This window comes from Tamandua tetradactyla, chromosome 5 (genome assembly GCF_023851605.1).
Source record: "Tamandua tetradactyla isolate mTamTet1 chromosome 5, mTamTet1.pri, whole genome shotgun sequence".
Taxonomy (NCBI): Eukaryota; Metazoa; Chordata; class Mammalia; order Pilosa; family Myrmecophagidae; genus Tamandua; species Tamandua tetradactyla.
Window position 1 is genome coordinate 126,062,695 of NC_135331.1, and position 21,280 is coordinate 126,083,974.

At 35.8% G+C, this 21,280-nt stretch overlaps 1 protein-coding gene across 1 annotated transcript in view; it reads right to left on the reverse strand.

The window, feature by feature from the left end:
- Positions 1-20,988, reverse strand: part of COL9A1 (collagen type IX alpha 1 chain) — a 94,436-nt gene extending 73,448 nt beyond the window's left edge. The window contains exons 1-5 of the mRNA XM_077159248.1: positions 20,848-20,988; positions 20,233-20,306; positions 18,956-19,033; positions 18,692-18,824; positions 4,140-4,536 (exon numbers count right to left, since the gene is read on the reverse strand). Of these exons, the coding sequence (XP_077015363.1) occupies positions 4,140-4,536; positions 18,692-18,824; positions 18,956-19,033; positions 20,233-20,306; positions 20,848-20,861 (696 nt within the window). The 5' untranslated portion in view covers positions 20,862-20,988. The remainder of the gene's footprint in view (positions 1-4,139; positions 4,537-18,691; positions 18,825-18,955; positions 19,034-20,232; positions 20,307-20,847) is intronic.
- Between the last annotated feature and the right edge of the window lie 292 nt (positions 20,989-21,280).

A 21,280-nucleotide genomic window follows, 5' to 3' on the forward strand; every position in this document is an offset into this window, starting at 1 on the left:
GAAAACCCTAGATAAAAAAAGTGAAAGGAATCTCCAGAATAAACTAATTAAGGTAATTAAATGCCTAGATGCCAGCAAAAAATAACAAATCACACTAGGAAAATTGAAGATATGGCCCAGTTGAAGGAACAAACCAACAATTCAAATGACATACAGGAGCTGAAACAATTAATTCAGAATGTACAAACAGACATGGAAAACCTCATCAAAAACCAAATCAATGAATTGAGGGAGGATATAAAGAAGGCAAAGAAAGAACAAAAACAAGAAACTGAAAGTCTGAAAAAACAAATCACAGAACTTATGGGAATGAAAGACACAGTAAAAGAGATGAAAAAAACAATGGAAACCTACAATGGTAGATTTCAAGAGACAGAACATAGGATTTCAAAACTGGAGGACAGAACATCTGAAATCTGACAAGAAACAGAAACTATAGGGAAAAAAATGGAAAAATATGAGCAGGGACTCAGGGAATTGAAAGACAATATGAAGTGCACGAATATACGTGTTGTGGGTGTCCCAGGAGGAGAAGAGAAGGGAAAAGGAGGAGAAAAACTAATGGAGGAAATTATCACCGAAAATTTCCCAACTCTTCTGAAAGACTTAAAATTACAGATCCAAGAAGTGCAGCATACCCAAAAGAGAATAGATCCAAATAGACATACTCCAAGACATTTAATAATCAGAATGTCAGAGGTCAAAGAGAAAGAGAGGATCTTGAAAGAAGCAAGAGAAAAAGCAATCCATCACATACAAGGGAAGCCCAATAAGACTATGCGCAGATCTCTCAGCAGAAACCATGGAGGCGAGAAGACAGTGGGATAATATATTTAAATTATTAAAAGAGAAAAACTGTCAACCAAGAATTCTATATCCAGCAAAACTGTCCTTCAAACATGAGGGAGAAATTAAAACATTTTCAGACAAAAAATCACTGAGAGAATTTGTGACCAAGAGACCAGCTCTGCAAGAAATACTAAAGGGAACACTAGAGACAGATATGAAGACAGAAGACAGAGGTGTGGAGAAGAGTGTAGAAAGGAAGACTATGAGTAAAGGTAAAAAGAAGGAAAATTAGATATGACATATAAAATCCAGAAGGCAAAATAGTAGAAGAAAGTACTACCCATGCAGTAATAACATTGAATGTTAATGGATTAAACTCTCCAATCAAAAAACATAGTCTGGCAGAATGGATTAAAAAACAGGACCCATCTATATACTGTCTCTACTTAAAGGACACGAGGCCAAGGACACAAATGGACATTTACACACCAATGTTTATAGCAGCATTATTAACAATTACCAAGAGATGGAAACAGCCAAAATGTCCATCAACAGTTGACTAAACAAACTGTGACATTTACATAAGATGGAATATTATGCAGCTGTAAGAGAGAATAAAGTTATGAAGTATGTAACAACATGAATGGACCTTAAGGACATTATGCTGAGTGTGATTAGCCAGAAACAAAAGGACAAATACTGTATGGTCTCACTGATATGAACTGACATTAGTGAATAAACTTGGAATATTTCCTTGGTAACAGAGATCATCAGGAGATAGAAATAGGGTGAGATATTGGGTAATTGGAGCTGAAGGGATACAGATTGTGCAACAGGACTGAATATAAAAACTCAGAAATGGACAGCATAATACTACCTAACTGTAATGTAATTATGTTAAAACACTGAATGAAGCTGCATGTGAGAATGATAGAGGGAGGAGGGCTGGGGACATAAATGAAATCAGAAAGAAAGATAGATGGTAAAGATCAAGATGGTATAATCTAGGAATGCCTAGAGTGTATAATAATAGTAAAATGTACAATGTACAAATTTTAAAAATGTTTTTGCATGAGGAAGAACAAAGGAATGTCAATATTGCAGGGTGCTGAAAATAGATGATAATATTTTAAAATGTCACCTTATGTGTGAGACTAAAGCAAAAAATGTTTATTTGCTACAAAATTTATATTTTGACTAGAGCATTTCCTAATATAACTCATGTAGATAGTTTGATTGAATGTCATAAGTACTTGGAATCTCAGGTAGGACATGAGATTTAGTTGGTTTGTCCAGAGTGATGCCCTGATGAATCCCAGAGTGATTTGAACAGTGACTGGAATAGTATTTGCAAGCCCCCTTTGGGGAATGGTGAGAGTGGGGAGAAATTCAACTTCCCCAAGTTGAATTCTTGATATTCTCACAAGCAGTGTGGTGACAACCAAAGCTATAGGCTGAGCCCCCAGTCTTGAAACTTAACCCCACAAAGGACAGGACAAGTCTACTTAAAATTTAGGCCTAAGAGTCACCCCCAAGAGAGCAACTTTTGTTGCTCAGATGTGGCCTCTCTCTCCAGCCAACATGACGAACAGTCTCACCACCCTCCCCTTCTCTGCGTGGGACATGACTCCCAGGGGTGTGGACCTTCCTGGCAACATGGGACAGAGAACCTGGAATGAGCTGAGACTCAGCATCAAGGGACTGAGAAAAACCCTAGAATGAGCTGAGAATTAACATCAAGGGATTGAGAGAACCTTCTCGACCAAAGGGGGAAGAGTGAAATGAGACTAAGTGTCAATGTCTGAGAGATTCCAAACAGAGCTGAGAGGTTATCCTGGAGGTTATTCTTATGCATTAAGTAGATATCACCTTGTTGTTCAAGATGTAATGGAGAGGCTGGAGGGAACTGCCTGAAAATGTAGAGCTGTGTTCCAGTGGCCATGTTTCTTGATGATGATTGAACAATGATATAGCTTTCACAATGAGACTCTGTAAATGTGAAAACCTTATGTCTGATGCTCCTTTTAGCTACTGTATCAACAGAAGAGTAGAAAATATGGAATAAAAATAAATAATAGGGGGAACAAATGTTAAAATAAATTTAGTTTGAAATGCTAGTGGTAAATGAAAGCGAGGGGTAAGGGGTATGGTATGTATAATCTTTTTTTTTCTCTGTTATCGTTTTATTTCTTTTTCTGTTGTCTTTTTATTTCTTTTTCTAAATCGATGCAAATGTTCTAAGAAATGATGAATATGCAACTATGTGATGATATTAAGAATTACTGATTGTATATGTAGAATGGAATGATATCAATGTTTTGTTTGTTAATTTTTTTAATTAATAAAAAAAGTTAAAATATATATATATATATTATAAAGTACCCTTTTAAGGATTGTTCATTGAAAGTTTAACAATTCGAAATAACAGAACTATATGATATTATTTGGCATAATTATTTTGTCATTATTTAATTCCTTACCTTTATATCCATAGATCTCCATGATAAAATCATGAACAGAGCCCTAACATCCTTTACTCTAATCTTATCCCATACAAGACCTACTTCTTTTTTTTAAGACCTACTTCTAAATAAATATTATGGCATCTCCATAATTTTCATTCTTGTTGGCTAGATACCATATGGCTTACTAACCTCATCTCTCACAAGTCCCCAGAAATTTCCCTCATGACCCCCTCACACACACACACACACACACACACACACACACACACACACACACACACTCATGTTTTCACATACACATATCACCTAAATCAGCCAATCTTCAAACCTTTGAAAGTGGTCTATTGTGTACTTCTTTTTTTCTTGCATGCATCTCCCTCAGATAGAATACGCTTCCTTTTTTTTCGCCAATTTAGATCCTTCAATTTTGAGGTTCATTCTTTCCGAGAATTACGACACTCTTGACTAATAGAATTCACCACTCATCTCACTCATCTCACTCACTCATGAGACTTTGAAAAGTCTCATTAATTATATACACAATATATGTACCACACCAGTATGGACTTCTTTCTAAGTTGCCTCAGAAGGATTCTGGGTGGTCCAGGTGGATATTTAGCATTTCCCAAGCAGACTTTGGGCTCCTCAAGCCCAGGAGTTACCTATTTAACTTCCTCTGACTTCCCATTCCATCTGGTACATTGCACACTTAAAACAGACACTAAGGCTTTCGTGAATAAGTGCTTGCATGAACGAAAAAGCTGAATAACTGTTCATTGTTTAAGACATTAAGCTGATTGTCAAATACGTCCGAGGTGTTAATTTTTGGAAATCAGGATTTTGTTTTGGGTTTTTCTTTACCACAGGATATTGTTTTATACTCACCGGAACAGAAACTTGAGGATTATCTACAAGTTTCCCCAGCACAGCAAAGCCATCAACATCAATTTGGCCTCTTGGCTTTATGGGTAAGGATTCAATCCTGTTACAGTCAATAAAAAGGGTAACACTATTCCTTTCCACACCAACCATGATCTTATGCCACTGGGAATCAAACAAGGACGGCAAATTCAAAAAGGCAGCGGTTTGGAGACTTCCATCCAGTCCTTTGTATGAAAATGCAACTGATTTTGTTTGGCCATTAATCTTCAGTCCAACCTGCTCCTTCCCTGAGGAATCCTGAATCTGCCAAATGTTCCAGTTCTTTTCAAGTGTGCTTCCAGTCATCCGAAAAGTAGTTAAAAAGGAGTATTCTTCAGGCAGTCCACTGGGATATAAACGCCTAAGTAAAAATTGAAAGTAGTAAATATAAATCTTGTTTTCTGTACCCATATGTATCTACCATACTTCCTTTTTATGTTATTTTAGATTTTAGAACTACAGAAAGGCTACTATGTGAAAAACTATGAACTATTTGTTCTTTCACAACTCTTCATAAAGACCTCCATAGAGGTTCAGTCATTTATGCCCATTAAGGCTCTATCATTAAATACGCTCAAAAATCTTCATAGCTAAGAAGGGTTCCCAATAAATATAATCACAACAATATTACTATTTATGCTGTCCAAAGAGCTACTGTTCAGCAACTCCATCTCAGCCAAAAAAACACATTCTTCCAAAGTTCTTGGCGACATTTCTTCTACAAGTGAGAAAGAAGATCATTTGGAATGCAAATCAGCTCTACTGGTTTATAGAACCATTTAATTAAAGTAGCTTTTAAAATTTTTACATTAATGTAATGTGATAGGATTATTTTTTGTTTCCATCAATATTTGGATATTCCCCTCCTCGATTATATTCTAGACCCACATTAGCATTTTGAGCATCAGTAATTATGCAGACTTTAGAAGCTTCTTCACACTGACTATGTTTGTCTTTTCCAGGGAGTTAAAAGTCTGATGTCAATGTAGCAGTCAGTTTCTTGTCTGACATGTGTGACAAGAAAAAGGTGGCCACTTCTTACTTCTCTACTCCAACCCATTTGTCCTCCAATCTGCCATCTAATTCTGTATCATTGCTACAGACTTAAATGGCAGCATAAGACCATGAGTAACCCTAAGGCATCTCCAGCCCATGTGAGATGGTGTTTAGGAGCCACATCAGCTACTTGGGTTTTCTTCTGTTGGAGCCAAGCTGCTAAAACCTCAAAACTGAACTTCAAAAATCAGGGTCTGTTAAATGTAAGCATAATCTTTCAAGGACTTGAAAGTTGTATCTTCCTACCTTCCTCCTTCTAAGCATAGAAAAATTCCTCAGAATGGAATAAATGCTAGGAAAACTAGGTGCCAATTAATTTTGTTTGCTAAGTAATAAAATTTGAGATTTCTGAGCAGAGTTATGACCAGGATCCAAAATCCAAAAAACCTTTATGCCAAACCTCCATCATATTCCCCACTTCCCTTGAAGAACAAAGGAAAGAAAGGGAAGAACAAATATCTGAATGGACACTGATTTAATTGGTTCTACAAACTAAAATAAATAATATGTAAATTTATTGTATTAGCATATATGTTGTTTCTCCTTCTATTATAATATGATATTGGGATCAAGAACTTCCAAACCAGAAAATTCCTTATTTCCTAGGCTGAAACTACTCAACTTGCTAAGATTTTCCTATAAGTACTTTGACTGTCTTTAACTTTAGAACTTCATCATTTCTTTTAGTAAACAAACTTATACATGCTTTTTTTCTGCAAAGGTTTTTGTGAATTTTCAGTAAAATGAGTCAACTATCAAATTTCATTGCTTTGTTAATTTTATAAAAACAGCACAGGTATGGGAGAAAATTTAAACAAATCATAAGACAGAAAAGTCTTCACAAAAACAAAGAGAAGAGATCGAGATTCCTGTAGAAGAAACAGAGGAAAGGATGCTCTCTCCTAGAGGTGAAGCAACTGCAGAAACAATGTAATCTTGAAAATTGCACCACATATTCAGGGCAAGAATCAGATGAAGAAGAACTGAGAATGTCTAAACAGTTAAACCTGGGCTATTATAAAGATCTAGAATAAGTTGGACCAAGCATCAAAGAGCTTTGAGAAAAAGCCGATCAGCAACACCAATCAGAATGTCAAATGCCAAAGATAAAGAGAGAATTCTGGAAGCAACAAGAGAAAAGCTATGCATCACACACAACTGATCTGCAATGAGAGTAAGAACTGATCCCTCATCAGAAACCATGGATGTGAGAAGGCAGTGGTATGCTATTTCAAAGGTACTGGAAGAGAAAAGCTCCCAAACAAAAATTCTTTATCCAGTGACTGCCCATGCAAAAAAAAAAAAAACTTTATCTAGAAAAACTGTCCTTCAAAAATGAGGGAGGCACGTGTAAATCTCCCTGGCAATGTGGGACAGAACTCCAGGATTCACCAGGACTCAGCCTCAAGGGATTGAGAAAGCCTTTTTGACCCAAAGAGGAAGAGAGAAATAAGACAAAATAAAGTTTAAGTGGCTGAGAGATTTCAGAGTCCAGATATTATCCTGGAGGTTATTTTTATGTATTTGCTTATGGTGTATCAAAGTGGCTGTAGGGAAGTACCTGAAACTGTTGAGCTGTGTTCCAGTAGCCTTGAATCTTGAAGATAATTGTATAAAAATATAAGTTTCACAATGTGACTGTGTGATTGTGAAAACCTTGTGTCTGATGCTCCTTTTATCCAGGGTATGGACAGATTAGTAAAAACATATGGCATAAGTAAATAAATAAATAAATAATGGGAGGAGTAAGGGGTAACACAAATTGACCAATGCTACTAGTTAATGAGAATGAGGGGTAAGGCGTATGGGATGTACGAGTTTTTTCTTTTTTCTTTTTATTTCTTTTTCTGAAGTGATGCAAGTGTTCTAAAAAAAATAATCATGGTGCTGAATACACAACTATGTGATGATATTATGAGCCATTGCTTGTACACCATGTATGAACTGTATGTGTTTGAAGATTTGTCAATAAAAATATTTTTTAAAAAAGTGAGGGAGAGGGTGCACAGGTGGGTCAGTGGAAGAATGCACACCTTCCCTGCAGGAGATCCAGATTAAATTCCGGGAATATGCACCACCCCCCGCCCCAAAAAAGATATAGAACGTTTAAAGTATGCACAGATAAACAGAAACTGAGAGTCAACAAGAAAACTGCCCTACAAGAATTACTGAAGGGAGTTCCTTAGGTTGAAAGGAAAAGATGGAAGGAGAGGCTTGGAGTAGTGTGAAAAAACAAAGTTCATCTGTAAGGGTAACTAAAAGGGTAAATGCAAAATGCAATACTACTGTATCCTCAACATAAACTCTACTCTTTAACGGGTATAAGAATCAGAATACAACTGAACAAAAAAAAGGCATATTTCCTGATAATGGAAGTATAAAATATAAAATGGTAAAGTGGGATAAAAACAATATAAAGAGGGAAATGGACGGATATTGCAGCAGTGAACATGTATGCTATTGAAGCTAAATTTGCATCTTTCTAAATTAGTAGGTTATAAATGTGAATTGTGTAATACAAATCCCAGGGTAATCACAAAGAAAGTATTTAAAAATATACATAAACAGAAATGAAATAAAGATCTGCCAGATACATCACAAAAGATCAACTATACAGAAGAGATGTACCTTAGATCCAAAGACATAAACGGGTTGAAAATGAAAGGATGGAAAAGGATATTCCATCCAAAGTAACCATAAAAGAGCTAAGGTACCAATACCAATATTGGAAAATATATACTTTATGTTAAAAGCTGTTATGAGGCAAAAAATGATGCCATATATTGATAAAAAGGACAATCCACCAATAAGAAATAACAATCATATGTATTCATGGACCTAACCACGGTGCCCCAAAATACATGAGGCAAACACTGGCAAAGCTGATAGGAGAAATAAATACCTCTACAATAATAGTTGGGAACTTCAATACACCATTCTCATCAATAGACAGAACATCTAGACAGAAGATCAATAAGGAAATAGAGTCCTTGAGTAATGTAATATATGAACTAGGCTTAACAGACATATACGGAACATTGTAGCCCAAAAGAGCAGATAAATATTCTTCTCAAGTGCAAATGGATTATTCTCCAGGATAGAGCACATGTTGGGTCACAAAATAGGTCTAAATAAATTTAGAAAGATTGAAATCATACAAAGCCTCTTCTCTGACCAAAGTGGAATGAAGCTGGAAATCAATAACAGGTGGAAACTGGAAAATTCAAATATTTGGAAGTTAAATACACTCTATTAAACAATCAGAGGGTACAAGAAGAAATTACAAGGAAACCAGTGAATATCTTGAGACAAATGAAAACAAGAGCACAACATATTCAAAATTTATGGGATGTAGTGAAAGCAGTGCTGAGAAGGAAATTTATAGCCTTATATTCTTACACACCAAAATATCCAATTCATCTGCTTGCTAAACAACATCTGCCCCCAATCATTTGCCAGCCCTGGCTACACGGAAGGCACAGAGTTGCAGGCATTTTCACACAGTGTAGCTGGAAGAGATGCTACTGGAGTGTAAATTACTACTTAGCTCAATAGAAGAAGAAAGAAAGAAAATGCCTGTCACAGAATGCTGTTTGCAACTTGACACATAATAAAAACAGCCCTGAAAATTTCAAAAGATCTAACTTTCAAGATTTGTTAACATGTAAATGGCACAGAAACAGTATTACAGTCTTTAAAAACTGCCCATGTCTCAGAAACAATAATTCATGACCAGAGAGAATGCTTTCCTAATAATTTGTAATTTTCTCATCCTTATGAAAGCAAAGTGATTTTAATTTTTACAATCAGCTTTAATAAGGAGCTATATTTCATAGCATTGATGATCATTTTTGAAAAAGGACTAAATAAGGCTTGCCAACCCCCAACCCATCATTCCTGTTAACCCTAAAGAACACCCAGGACTCTATCTGAGAGTCTACAAAAGTTACATGCACTTAGTTTACTTTTCAGAAACCTAAAATCTCAGGTGCTTCCTACACCAGATAAGTCCCGAAACTCAGACGTAACAGTCTCTTCAAGAACATCAGCCAGGTCCATCTCCCTATCCAATATTGTTGATACCCACTTTCAACATGAAAAAAATTAGAGAATGGCCATAATCCAAACATCCCGAAAGATTGGGAGAAGGATCAAAGGAGGAGGGGTTATAGCAGCAAAGTTAAGATTTAACAAATGGGTATGACTACTGAATCATTTATTGAATTTTCTGTTTAGTCTCCAGTGTCTTAGAGCAACTAGAAAGGAAAACCTGAAACTGGGGAACTGTAACCTATACCAAACATTGAAACCTGTTGTATAACTTCTTGTTAAAATGTACTTTGAAATTTATTGCTTTTTTGTATGTTATATTTCACAATTAAAAATGTTAAAAAATTAAAAAGCAAAAAAAAATCTTACACACAAAAAAAGAAGAGATGAAATCAAAGCTCTAACTCCATATGTGGAGGAACTAGAAAAAGAAGAGTAAACTAACTCCAAAGCAAGCAGAAGGAAAGAAATAACAGATTAGAGAAGAAATAAATGAAAATGAAAATAAAGACAATAAAAAGAATAGACAAATTTAAAAGTTGGTTATTTGAAAAGAACACCAAAATTGTCAAAGCCTTAGCTAGACCGATAGAGAAAAAAAGAGAGAGGACACAAATAAAATCAGAAATGAAAGAAGGAAATATGACTACTGACCCCACAGAAATAAAGAGGATGATAAGAGGATACAATGAATAACTATATGCCAACAAACTAGACAACCTATATGAAATGGACAACTCTCTAGAAGCACAAACAACCTACAGTGGCTCTACCAGAAACAGAAGACCTCAAGCCAAGAGATTAAATTAGTCATCAAAACCTCCCAACAAAGAAAAGCCCAGGACCAGACGGCTTCACAGATGAATTCTACCAAATATTCTCAAGAAGAATTAATACCAACCCTGTTCAAACTCTTCCAAAAATTGAGCAGAAGGGAACACTAACTCTTTCTATGATGCCAACACTGTCCTAATACCAAAGCCAGATAAAGATACTGCAAAAAAAGAAAGTCACAGACCAATTTCTCTAATGAAAATAGATGCAAACATCCTGAACAAAATACTTGCAAATAGAAACCAACAGCATATTAAAATAAACATCCACCATGATAAAGTGGATTTTATCCTAGGTATGCAAGGGTGATTCAACACTAGAAAATCAACTAATGAAACACACCACATTAACAAAATGAAGGGGAAAAAACACATGTAATCACCTTCATTGATGAAGAAAAGGCATATGACAAAATCCAGCATCTTTTCTTGATAAAAGCACTTAGAAAAATAGGAACAAAAGGAAACTTCCTCAACATGAGAAAGGGCATATGTGAAAAACTCATAGCTAACATCATATTGAATGGGGAAAGTGAGAGTTTTCTCCTCTAAGATCTAGAACAAGATAAGGATGCCCACTGCCACCACTGTTACTCAAATTTTTACTGGAAATTCTAATCAGAGTAGTTAGGCAAGAAAGAGAAATGAAAGGCATCTAAATTAGAAAGGAAGAAGTAAAACTTTCACTATTTGAAGATCATATGATCCTATATATAGGAAGCCCTGAAAAACCTAGAACAAATCTGCTAGAGCTAAAAAGTAAATTAAGCAGAATAGTGGGATACAAAATCAATGCAAAAATCGGTAATGTTTCTATACACAAGTAATGAGCAATCTGAGAAGGAAATCAAGAAAAAATTCCATTTATTATAGCAACTAAAAGAATTTAAAAATCTGGAAATAAATTTTACCAAGGAGGTAAGGACTTGCACATAGAAAACTGCAAGAAATTTCTAAAGGATGACCTAAATAAATAGAAAGGCATTCCGTGTTTATGGATGGAAGACTAAACATTGTTAAGATGTCAATTCTACCCAAATGGTTTACAGATTCAAAGCAATCCCAATTAAAATTCCAAAAACCTACTTTTCAGAAATGGAAAAAGCTAATTATCAATTTATTTGGAAGGTAAGGAGCCCTGAATAGCCAAAAACATTTTGAAAAAGAAGAATGGAGTTGGAGAACTCATGCTTCCTGACTTTAAAGCCTATTACAAGACCATAGTGGTCAAAACAGCATGGTATTGGAAAAGGATAAACATATACACCAAGGACATCTAATTGAGAGCTCAGAAATAGATTCTCAAACCTATGACTAATTGATTTTTGGCAAGGCTGCCAAGTTCATTCAATTGGGAAAGAATACTCTCTTCAACAAAATGGTGCCAGGATAATTAGATATTCATATGTAAAACATTTTAAATAGGACCCATATTTCACACCATATTCAAAAATTAACTCAAACAGGATCAAAGACCTAAATATAAGTACCAGGATTATAAAACTCTTGGAAGAAAATGGAGGGAAGCATCTTAAGGATCTTCAATTATACAATGGTTTTTTAGACTTTTCATCCAAAGCACAAAGAAAGAAAGAAAAAATAGATAATTGGGACCTCCTCAAAATTAAAAACATTTGTGTCTCAAAGGACTTTGTCATAAAAGTGAAAAGACAACCTACTCAATGGGAGAAAATATTGGAAACCACATATAAAGAGGATACACAAATGGCTAAAAAGGGCATGAAAAGATGCTCAACATCACTAGCTGTTAGGGAAATGCAAATCAAAACCACAATGAAATATTTCACACCTGCTAGAATGGCTATTATTTAAAAACAAACAAACAGAAAACTACAAATGTTGGAGAGAATGTGGAGAAACAGGAACACTCATTTACAGTCGGTGGAAATGTAAAATGGTGCATCTGCTGTAGAAAACAGATTGGCGGTTCCTCAGGAAGCTAAATATAGAATTACCAAATAATGGTAATCCTGTTTTTAGGTATGTACCCAGAAGAACTGATAGTAGGGACTTAAACAGATTATTTTCACACTGATGTTCATAGCACCATTATTCGTAATTCCCAAAAGATGGAAGCAACCCAAGGGTCCATCAATCAATGAATGGAAAAATAAAATGGAATATTATAAAGTTTTTTAAAGGAATGAAGTCCTGATGCATGTGACAACATGAATGAACCTTGAAGATATTATGCTGAGCAAAATAAACCAGGCACCAAAGGACAAATTGTATTATCTAGCTGATATAAACTAATTGTAATCAACAAACTCATAGAGTTAGAATATAGAATGTAGGTTGCCAGGGGAAAATTTGGGGTAGAGAATGGGGAGTTGATGCTGAATTTGTTCAGAATTTCAATGTAGGGTAATTGTAAAGATTTAGAAGTGGATGGCAGTGATGGTAGCACATTATTGTGAATAAATTAACAATGCTGAATTATGTATGCATGTGGTTGAAAGGGGATGTTTTAGGTCATGTATGTTATTAGAATGAAAGTTAGAAGATAAACTGTGGGACTGTAAAACACAGTGAACCCTGTTGTGGATGTTGGACTAGGGTTAATAGTACATGTAAAAGAATGTTCTTTCATGAATTAATTATAACAAATGTATGACTCTAATACAAGGTGGTAATAATAGGATGATATATGGGAAAATACATATAATGTAAACTATGGACTATAGCTAATAAATGCTACTTTAACAGTCTTTTATCAATTGTAACAAAGTTACCACAATAATGCAAAGTGTCAACAATAGGGAAGTATATGAGAACATTGCATTTTACATGATTTTTCTGTAAACCTATAATTTCTATCATTGAAGTAATAATAGTTTAAAAAAACATTATGCTAAGTGAAAGAAACCAGAAGGAAAAAAAAAGACTTATGAGGTTTATATATCTCATTTAACTGACCTCAACTGATTTAGGAGATGTTCTAAAAGTTTTACTCAAAGGTGAAATTTAGCAAAAATCCATTTAAATTAAGAATAAATTCTTTTAGTTACTTCCAGAGAACCTCTTTTGTTGCTCAGATGTGGCCTCTCTTTAAGCCCAACTGTGCAAGTAAAATCATTATCCATCTCCTACATGGAAAATGACATTCAGAGGTGAAAGTCTCCCTGGCAACATGGGATATGACTCCCAGGGATGAGCCTGGCCCTGGCAATAATAGGATGAACAATGTCTTCCTGACCAAACAGGAAAAGAAATCTAACAAAATAGGGTATCAGTTGCTAGAGAGTTCAAATAGAGTTGAGAGGCTATTCTGGAGGCTACTCTTATACAAGCTTCAGTTAGATATTGCTAATTACCAAGGTTTGCCAAACCCCAACCAAAATCATTCCTGTCAACCCTAAAGAACACTTAGGTCTTTATTGAGAATCTACAAGAGTTTCACACACTAAGATTACTTTCCAGAAACCTACAACCTCCAAATAGGTTCCTGGGCCAGATAAGTCCTGAAATCCAGAGGGCCCACCTCTCCAAGACCATCAACTACTTCCATCCCCATTCCGTATTATCAACACCCCTTTCCAACATGAAAAAGATAAAAAGGGCTGAGCCCAAATACCCCTAAAGATCGGAAGTAGAATCAAAGGAGAAGGAGGAATGTAACAGAGAAGATTGGATTTAACAAATGAGTAGGACTGCTGAATCATAATATTGATATTTCTTTCAGTCTCCAGTGTCTTGGAGCAGCTAGAAGGAAAAAGTTCAAATTGTGGAATTGTAAAACATACCAAATTCTGAAATCTGTTCTATAACTACTTGTTACAATGTACTTTGAAATCTATTGCTTTATTGTATATATTTTTCACAATAAAAAATGTTTTTAAAAAGTACCCCAGGACATTTGCCATGATAAAAAAAAAGAGTTGATTCTTTTGAATATTCTTTTCAATTAATTATCTGGATTGAATCAGTTGCTTAAAGAATTTCTTTTCCTTTTTTGTCCAAAATAGTTATTTCAAGATGCAAGTTTTTGGCAGAAGGAAGATAAATCCTAACATTTTGTCTTCTCCTTTAAGTATTATTTTTCTAGACCTTTAAAAAACTTATCTGTGGGTGGGCCACGGTGGCTCAGCAGGCAAGAATGCTTGCCTGCGATGCCAGAGGACCCGGGTTCAATTCCCGGTGCCTGCCCATGTTAAAAAAAAAAAAAAAAAACTTATCTGTGATACCTATATATTTGTTTATAGATGTCCCTAGAGACAAAGAAACCTTGCGTATGTCTACACTGATTCTAGAAGTCATAGTACCTTGTTTAGGTGACATTTTTGCAAAGACATCATCAGGTTAACTGAGGAATCTCTCTCAGTTTGTGCTTTCTAAAACTTTCTCCCAGTTTGTGCTTTATAAAATCTTTCAATAAACAAAGAGATCATGTTGCAGGTGGGGTAGGACATGCTGCCCCCATTTACCTCTGACTTGGTAAATGTAATGCCAAACACTGAAACACACAGTGGGGAATGGTTGGGGTTGCTAGAAGAACACCTCACTTATAGACGTGTTACTAAACCAAAGGTAGTCATCTGTCTCTTTCTCCATGCATAGGAAGAAAATATATGTATACAAATAAAATTAACATTAACATGTTATTAAGCTTTCAAACAAGGCTAATACAGTATACCAATATGGAAAGAAGAGAAAGTCATTTTAGTATTCAAATTAATAAAATATATATGTATATGTATATATGTATGACTATTTTTTTAAGTCTTCACATGTCAATTTATAGAATAATAATCCCCGTTGTCTTTTTGAGCCCCTGAAATTCTGTTCTTGTAAATATGCTATGCACATGGATAAGTAAACATGACAACATACATAATCTGAGAGCATTCAGGTCTATAAATGTTTTACTTCATTTATTTCATGCACAGAGTACCTTCAAAGGAGAACCATAAGGGTTTGAATAAAAGAGTTTTAAGTCTTTGGACCTTGAAACATTTATTTATAACCTTTACCCTAAGAAAAGCAAAGAACTGTGTTCATTAAAGAAAAAAAAGAAGAAAAGAAAACAAGGGTGCAGATAGGTGTTCAGAGTGAAACTGTTCTCCCTAAAATAAAGAATTAAAAGCATCAAAAAGTTATGCCTGGTAATCTTTAAAAAAATTGAGAAGATTAATAAGGAAAATTGTGACTCTATTACATTAGCTCCATAGGCTATACTCTGTCACTCCTATAAGATCATGCCTATGGTTTTTTTTTGCTCCTTCAGAGTCTGTGTTCTCCAGCACAGAAATTCCCTTTAAGCAATCACATTCTAATCCGTATATGGCCTAAAAGATCTTCCAGCCTCTGCCCTCTTTGCTATCTGGTTTTTGTCCATAAAGGAGAGATTTGCCTACATACGTTCTCCCAACTTGTGCTCTCCATCACTAATAGTCAGCACTTACCAAATACCATGTGTGCCAGGCACTGCTCACTCTGTTTATATTTGCTCCTCACAGCAACCCTAAGACATATTATTATTGTCCCTAATTTTAAACTTTAGGAATCTAGGCAAAGATAATTTAAGTAACTTGCCCAAGAATAAACGAATTCTTTGGGATTCCATCTATCTCTGTCCTCTGGGTCTCCTCTTTCTCTTATTTCTTTTACCTACTTCCCTCTCCTGCTTCCTTCCTCCATTGCTGCATCTCTTAATAAACCTTGCCAGTAAAACAAGAGTTTCTGATCTGAAGTGGACAAGAAATTAAGAAGATTGAGAATATGGGGCATTGGTTACAGTCTGCAAAAAATACATAGTTGAATTTTCAACTTCCCCAAGTAGAGAATTCTTGATATTCTCACAGGCAGTGGGACAGCCAAAGCAATAGGCCAAGCCTCCAATCTTGGGGTTTGTTCATATGAAATTTAATCCCGCAAAGGATAGGCTAAGCCTACTTAAAATTAGGCCTAAGAGTCACCCCCAAGAGACTCTCTTGTTGCTAAGATGTGGCCTCTCTCTCTCAGCCGGCACAGCAATCAAACTCACTGCACTCCCCCTCTCTACGTGGGACATGACTCCCAGGGGTGTGGATTTTCCTGGCAACATGGGACAGAAATCCTAGAATGAGCTGGAACTCAGCATCAAGGGATTGAGGAAATCTTCTCAACCAAAAGGGGGAAGAATGAAATGAGACAAAACAAAGTGTCAGTGGCTGAGAGATTCCAATCGAGAGGTTATCCTGGAGTTTATTCTTATGCATTAAATAGATATCACTTTGTTAGTCAAGTTGTAATGGAGAGGCTGGAAGGAACTGTCTGAAAATGTGGAGCTGTGCTCTGGTGGCCATGTTTCTTGAAGATGATTGTATGATGATATGGCTGTCACAATGTGACTGTGTTATTGTGAGAGCCTTGGGTCTGATGCTCCTTTTGTCTACCTTATCGATGGACAAGCAAAACACATGGATTAAAAATAAATAAATAAATAAATAAATAAATAAATAAATAGGGGAACAAATATTAAAATAAATTTAGTAGATTGAAAGGCTGGTGATCGGTGAAGGGGGGGTAAGGAATATGGTATGTATGAATTTTTTTCTGTCTTCTTTTTATTTCTTTTTCCGAATTGATGCAGATGTTCTAGGAAATGATCATGATGATGAATATTCAACTATGTGATGATAGTGTGAGTTATTGATTATTTAACAAGAATAGAATGATCATATGATAAAAATGTTTGTGTTTGTATGTGCTTATGTATCATAAATAAAAAATAAATAAATAAATAAGGGAGGGGTAAGGGGTATGGTATGTATGAAATTTTTTTCTGTTGTCTTTTTACTTCTTTTTCTGAATTGATGCAAATGTTCTAAGAAATGATCATGATGATGAATATGGAACTATGTAATGGTACTGTGAATTACTGATTATATATATAGAAAGGAATGATCATATGTTAAGAATGCTTGTGTTTTTTGTGGTCATATCTTTTTTAAATTTTTTGAATTAATAAAAAAATTTTTTTAAATACATAGTGATAATTAGTAGAGAGATCAACAACAAAGATGAGCAGGAGGTTGGGAGCTAGGTGGCCTCAGGTTGGTCAATCTCTGAACTTAGAGTTAGTGAAAATTCAGATTGGACTGCAAATCATAGAGGAGAAAATTTGCTCAGAATTGGGAGTCTTGTGTCACGCTTAATTATTTTACTTAAAAATAAAAGGTCTTTTTTTTAATTTATACAGAAACACAACTAGCACATCTGTATATCAAAAGAAAATAAAAGCAAAAACAAACAAAAAAAGAGGTCAATGTAACCATTATCATTCCTTTATTTCTTCCAAATGTGAAAAGTTTTCTGGGCTCAGTACAGAGTAGTGATTAGAAAAGCACAGCCTCTTAGAGATATTCTAACTGGGTTTCAATCCTCCCAGCACTTTCCAACTGGGTGATGGGTGACATTTCCTTGTGATGAGGATGAGATTAATGTTAATTAGTATATTTATTTATTTATTTATTTGCATGGGCAGGTACCAGGAATCGAACCCAGGTCTCTGGCACAGCAGGCAAGAACTCTGCCACTGTGCCACCATTGCCTGCCCAGTATATTTATATTTTAAAGGCTTACATAGTGCACATGGTAAGCACTGTCATTGCTCTGTAAAACATAGTATGTCCAAAATATGGAGTCTCTATATGAAAGTTCACACTATGCTATATCATATTCTTCTAATTTAACCAAAAATTTATTACAGAGTTCCTATATATTATTTTACTGTTCTACTTAATCATTATTTACCTTTAAACCTTAATTTCAATCAAAGCCCTTACTTTCTTGATCATCTACCAAAGGAATTTAATTCTATATTTGATTGTAATTCTGTATTTGATTGCAGTGGGCTAAAATGTAAGATCACTTTAAGTCATAATAATCATATATTAGTATTTAGGTGATATAAAAGTTGAAAATCTGAAGCTCATACATAACAATGGCATGACTCAACTCTTTCACATACGCTAAAAGCACTTCATTTGTAGATAATTTAAAGAATAAAAGGCTTAGTTCCAGAGAAGGAAATTAATGAAATGGAGGATTAATTTTTTAATATCATTGCCATTGTTTTTGTTATAATTATTCTAGCTTTGTTTTTTGTTTCATCCCTGCCGGGAGTCAAGCGCTGAATAGAAGGCTCTATTTCAGCACCAGAACACCTGAACAGCGCCACAGGGACTCTTCTAACCACTTCAAGGCTCCCAGTTAAATTTATGCTTAACCTCTGGCACTTTTCACAGTGGGTCCTTTCAGTCAAAACCAGACGAATTATAGAAAAACAGAGAGCAAAGTAATATGAGCATGTACTGCATCAATGTATAATAGTCTCAGTGATACTTTTTTTCCTAGGATGGAAAGTAAATTACATACTGAAAACATGAAGTACATTCATATATTCAAGCACTGAAGCTAAGTAGGTGAATAAATTCCTTCATCTATATATTTTTAAATGACCTAAGAAGGAAACATTAAGCATAAGCAGATTTCCTAGCATTGGATAGCTTTTCTTTTTAAAAAAAAATCATATTTGGGTCAGCTAAATAGACAAAATACTTTTTGATAGATTACCTGGTTGGAACTCTGAAGTCTACATTATTTCCCAATTTGTAAGCCACTTGTAATGTTGTTGATCCCACCACCCTCTGGACAGCTCTTCTAGATGCTGCTTTTTCTATCTGAAACTGAGAAATCAGGTCAAACCCTATAGAAAAGAAGCACAAAATAAAAGGTTCCAAATGAGACTTGTTTTATTCCTTTCCATAACTAACCCAGTAAAATCTCAGATATGTTTGTAGAAAGCACGCATTTTCAATACGATGCATCACTACTTGCCTGGTAAGTCATCTTGGCCAATCCTGATCTTTGGACAGAGTTCATTTCCACCATTAGAATTATAATTGACAGGGAACCCTGCAAAAGAGATAGCATGTCATCCTACCTCATATCCTACAGGAATTTTGGAATGTACCAATCATAATAAGAGCGGAGAAACTATTTAAAATACAATTTTATACAAAACAGCTTGCTTATAAGTGATTTATGTTGCTTTAACTCTGTACAATTATAATTCATTCACCATCAATTCATCTTGGAGGGAAAATAAGGCACAAAATTGCTTTAATAATTCATGCTGGGAAAATGTGCCTTTTGGGGAGGTTAGGAATTTGTTCCTTTTGGAACCAGAGCTTTGCAATGTCCTGTATGGCCCAGTGTCAGGAACTTGTTCGGAAAACTTCTGGTGGTTTGGGCTAGAAAGTATTCCTTAAATATCACAGATTTTAGAATTCCTTAAAGAACTCAGAGCCAGTCTTGAGCCAATTCAAGGGGTTTCTGAAGAGCATGGTTTTTAGAAATCTATGCCAAATAGAGAAGGGACTTTAGGGAGTCTTGGAATTCACTAATCCTAAGTAAAACATGGAGGATGCATGTAATAACATAAATTCATTCTAAGTGATCAAGTAGAGGGTACCGATTAGACTAATGCTAGCATCCTAGATCAGGGAAGAGTAATGAGGAGAAAACAATCATGAGAAGGATTAAACCTTCAATTTAATGTGAAATCCTGGAATGAAATTAAGTGCTCCTTATACAAGTAGAAAGTTGTACAGAGGAAGAGTTTTTCACTACCACAGAAGGTGTCTTGTAACTGCCCAACCTCTATGCCATGCTAAGGGTCAACTGATGATAGAGAATTCCAAGCTCTCAGAAAGAAAGCCTTTTCCAGTCACAAAGCTTTGGCTCAGCCATCCTGCCACATCTGAACATCTCTTTATATTTTTTGGTCTTTGCTTATATTTTTTTGGTCTTTGTCCATCCATCCATCCATCCATCATCCATTTACCAGCCACTCTCAGAAGCAGGCACTGCACTATACACTGGAACCTAGATTGACCTTCTTTCCATTTTTGGTCACAGCCAGGACTTCCTCTCCATACCCGTATTGATCATGGAAAACCAACCACGAGAGAACACCCATGACCCGAAGATGGGCTGGTGAGTCAGGGTATGGAGGATTACAGAGCTTCATTCAATCCTCTCACAGTCAAAGCCCCTCCTGATTGTTTCCAGGAAAAAGTGGTATTTCAAAATCTAGAAACGAAGGCCCTTACTTGGACGACGCTTGACAGTCGCAGATACCCAGGGTCCCAGGAAACTGCATACAAAGAAGAAAACTGGAATCTTCCTAAAGAGGAAAGATGAAAAATGCCTCAGATAGGAGTCCCTCCAGATGGGAACTACTTTGATATTTTTAAACCTGGTAAACCTAATTAATGTAGATTATCAAATCCCAACATAGTTGTTTCCGTTTTGACTTTGAAATCTTACTGACAGCTTTAATGAATATGAATTGTGAATACACTTCCAGCTCCCAGTCTCCCTATTGTTCTTTTTTTATCTCATTTTCTCTGTCTGTTATCTGTCTCACTGTTTCCACACGTATTTTTTCTGTTTCTGTACGCTTTTATGCATCCTTTTCAGCCTCTCCACTTCATCCCTGTTTCTCCGTTCCGGTCTCTTTCTATGTCTCTCTCTCTCTTCTCTCATGCTTGCTTCCTTCTGTTTCACTCTCTCTTACCTCTCTGTCTGTTTCTCTTTCTTCTATCGCAATCTCTTCCCGTCTCCTTACCACCTCTCATCCTACCACTACTACAGAAACACAGATCCTTGGTTGTGAGGGCCCCCATCCCAGCCTCCCCACCACCTCTCCAGGGTCACGTTCTTACCAGCAGCTCTTCATCTTCCCAGTTTTCTTTTGTTGCCAACAGTCTCTATGAAGAAGGGGGAGGAGGGGAGTTGGTGCTCCCCTTCACTGCCACCCCCGGACTGATGAGTTCTGGGCCCAGGGTTGTCCCTCTGCCCCTGTGAGGGCTACTAGCAAAGGGAATGAAGCAAAGGCATTGGATGACACTTAAAACCAAAGAAGAGGAAAGGGGTGGGGAAAAGCTACCCTATAAGCCCAGGCCTAGCTAGGGGTGTGTCTTTAGAGCTAACAAGGTTACACTGAAGGAGGGATTAGCAGGGGAAAGTTTGCTGAAAAAAAAAAAATCAGGATGTGGAGAAATTCACCAGAAGGATCCAGGCAAGCTGCTATAGGAATATAATGGAAGCTTTTAGAACTGCTATAGGACTACAGTGGAAGCATTTGAGGACTGAGAT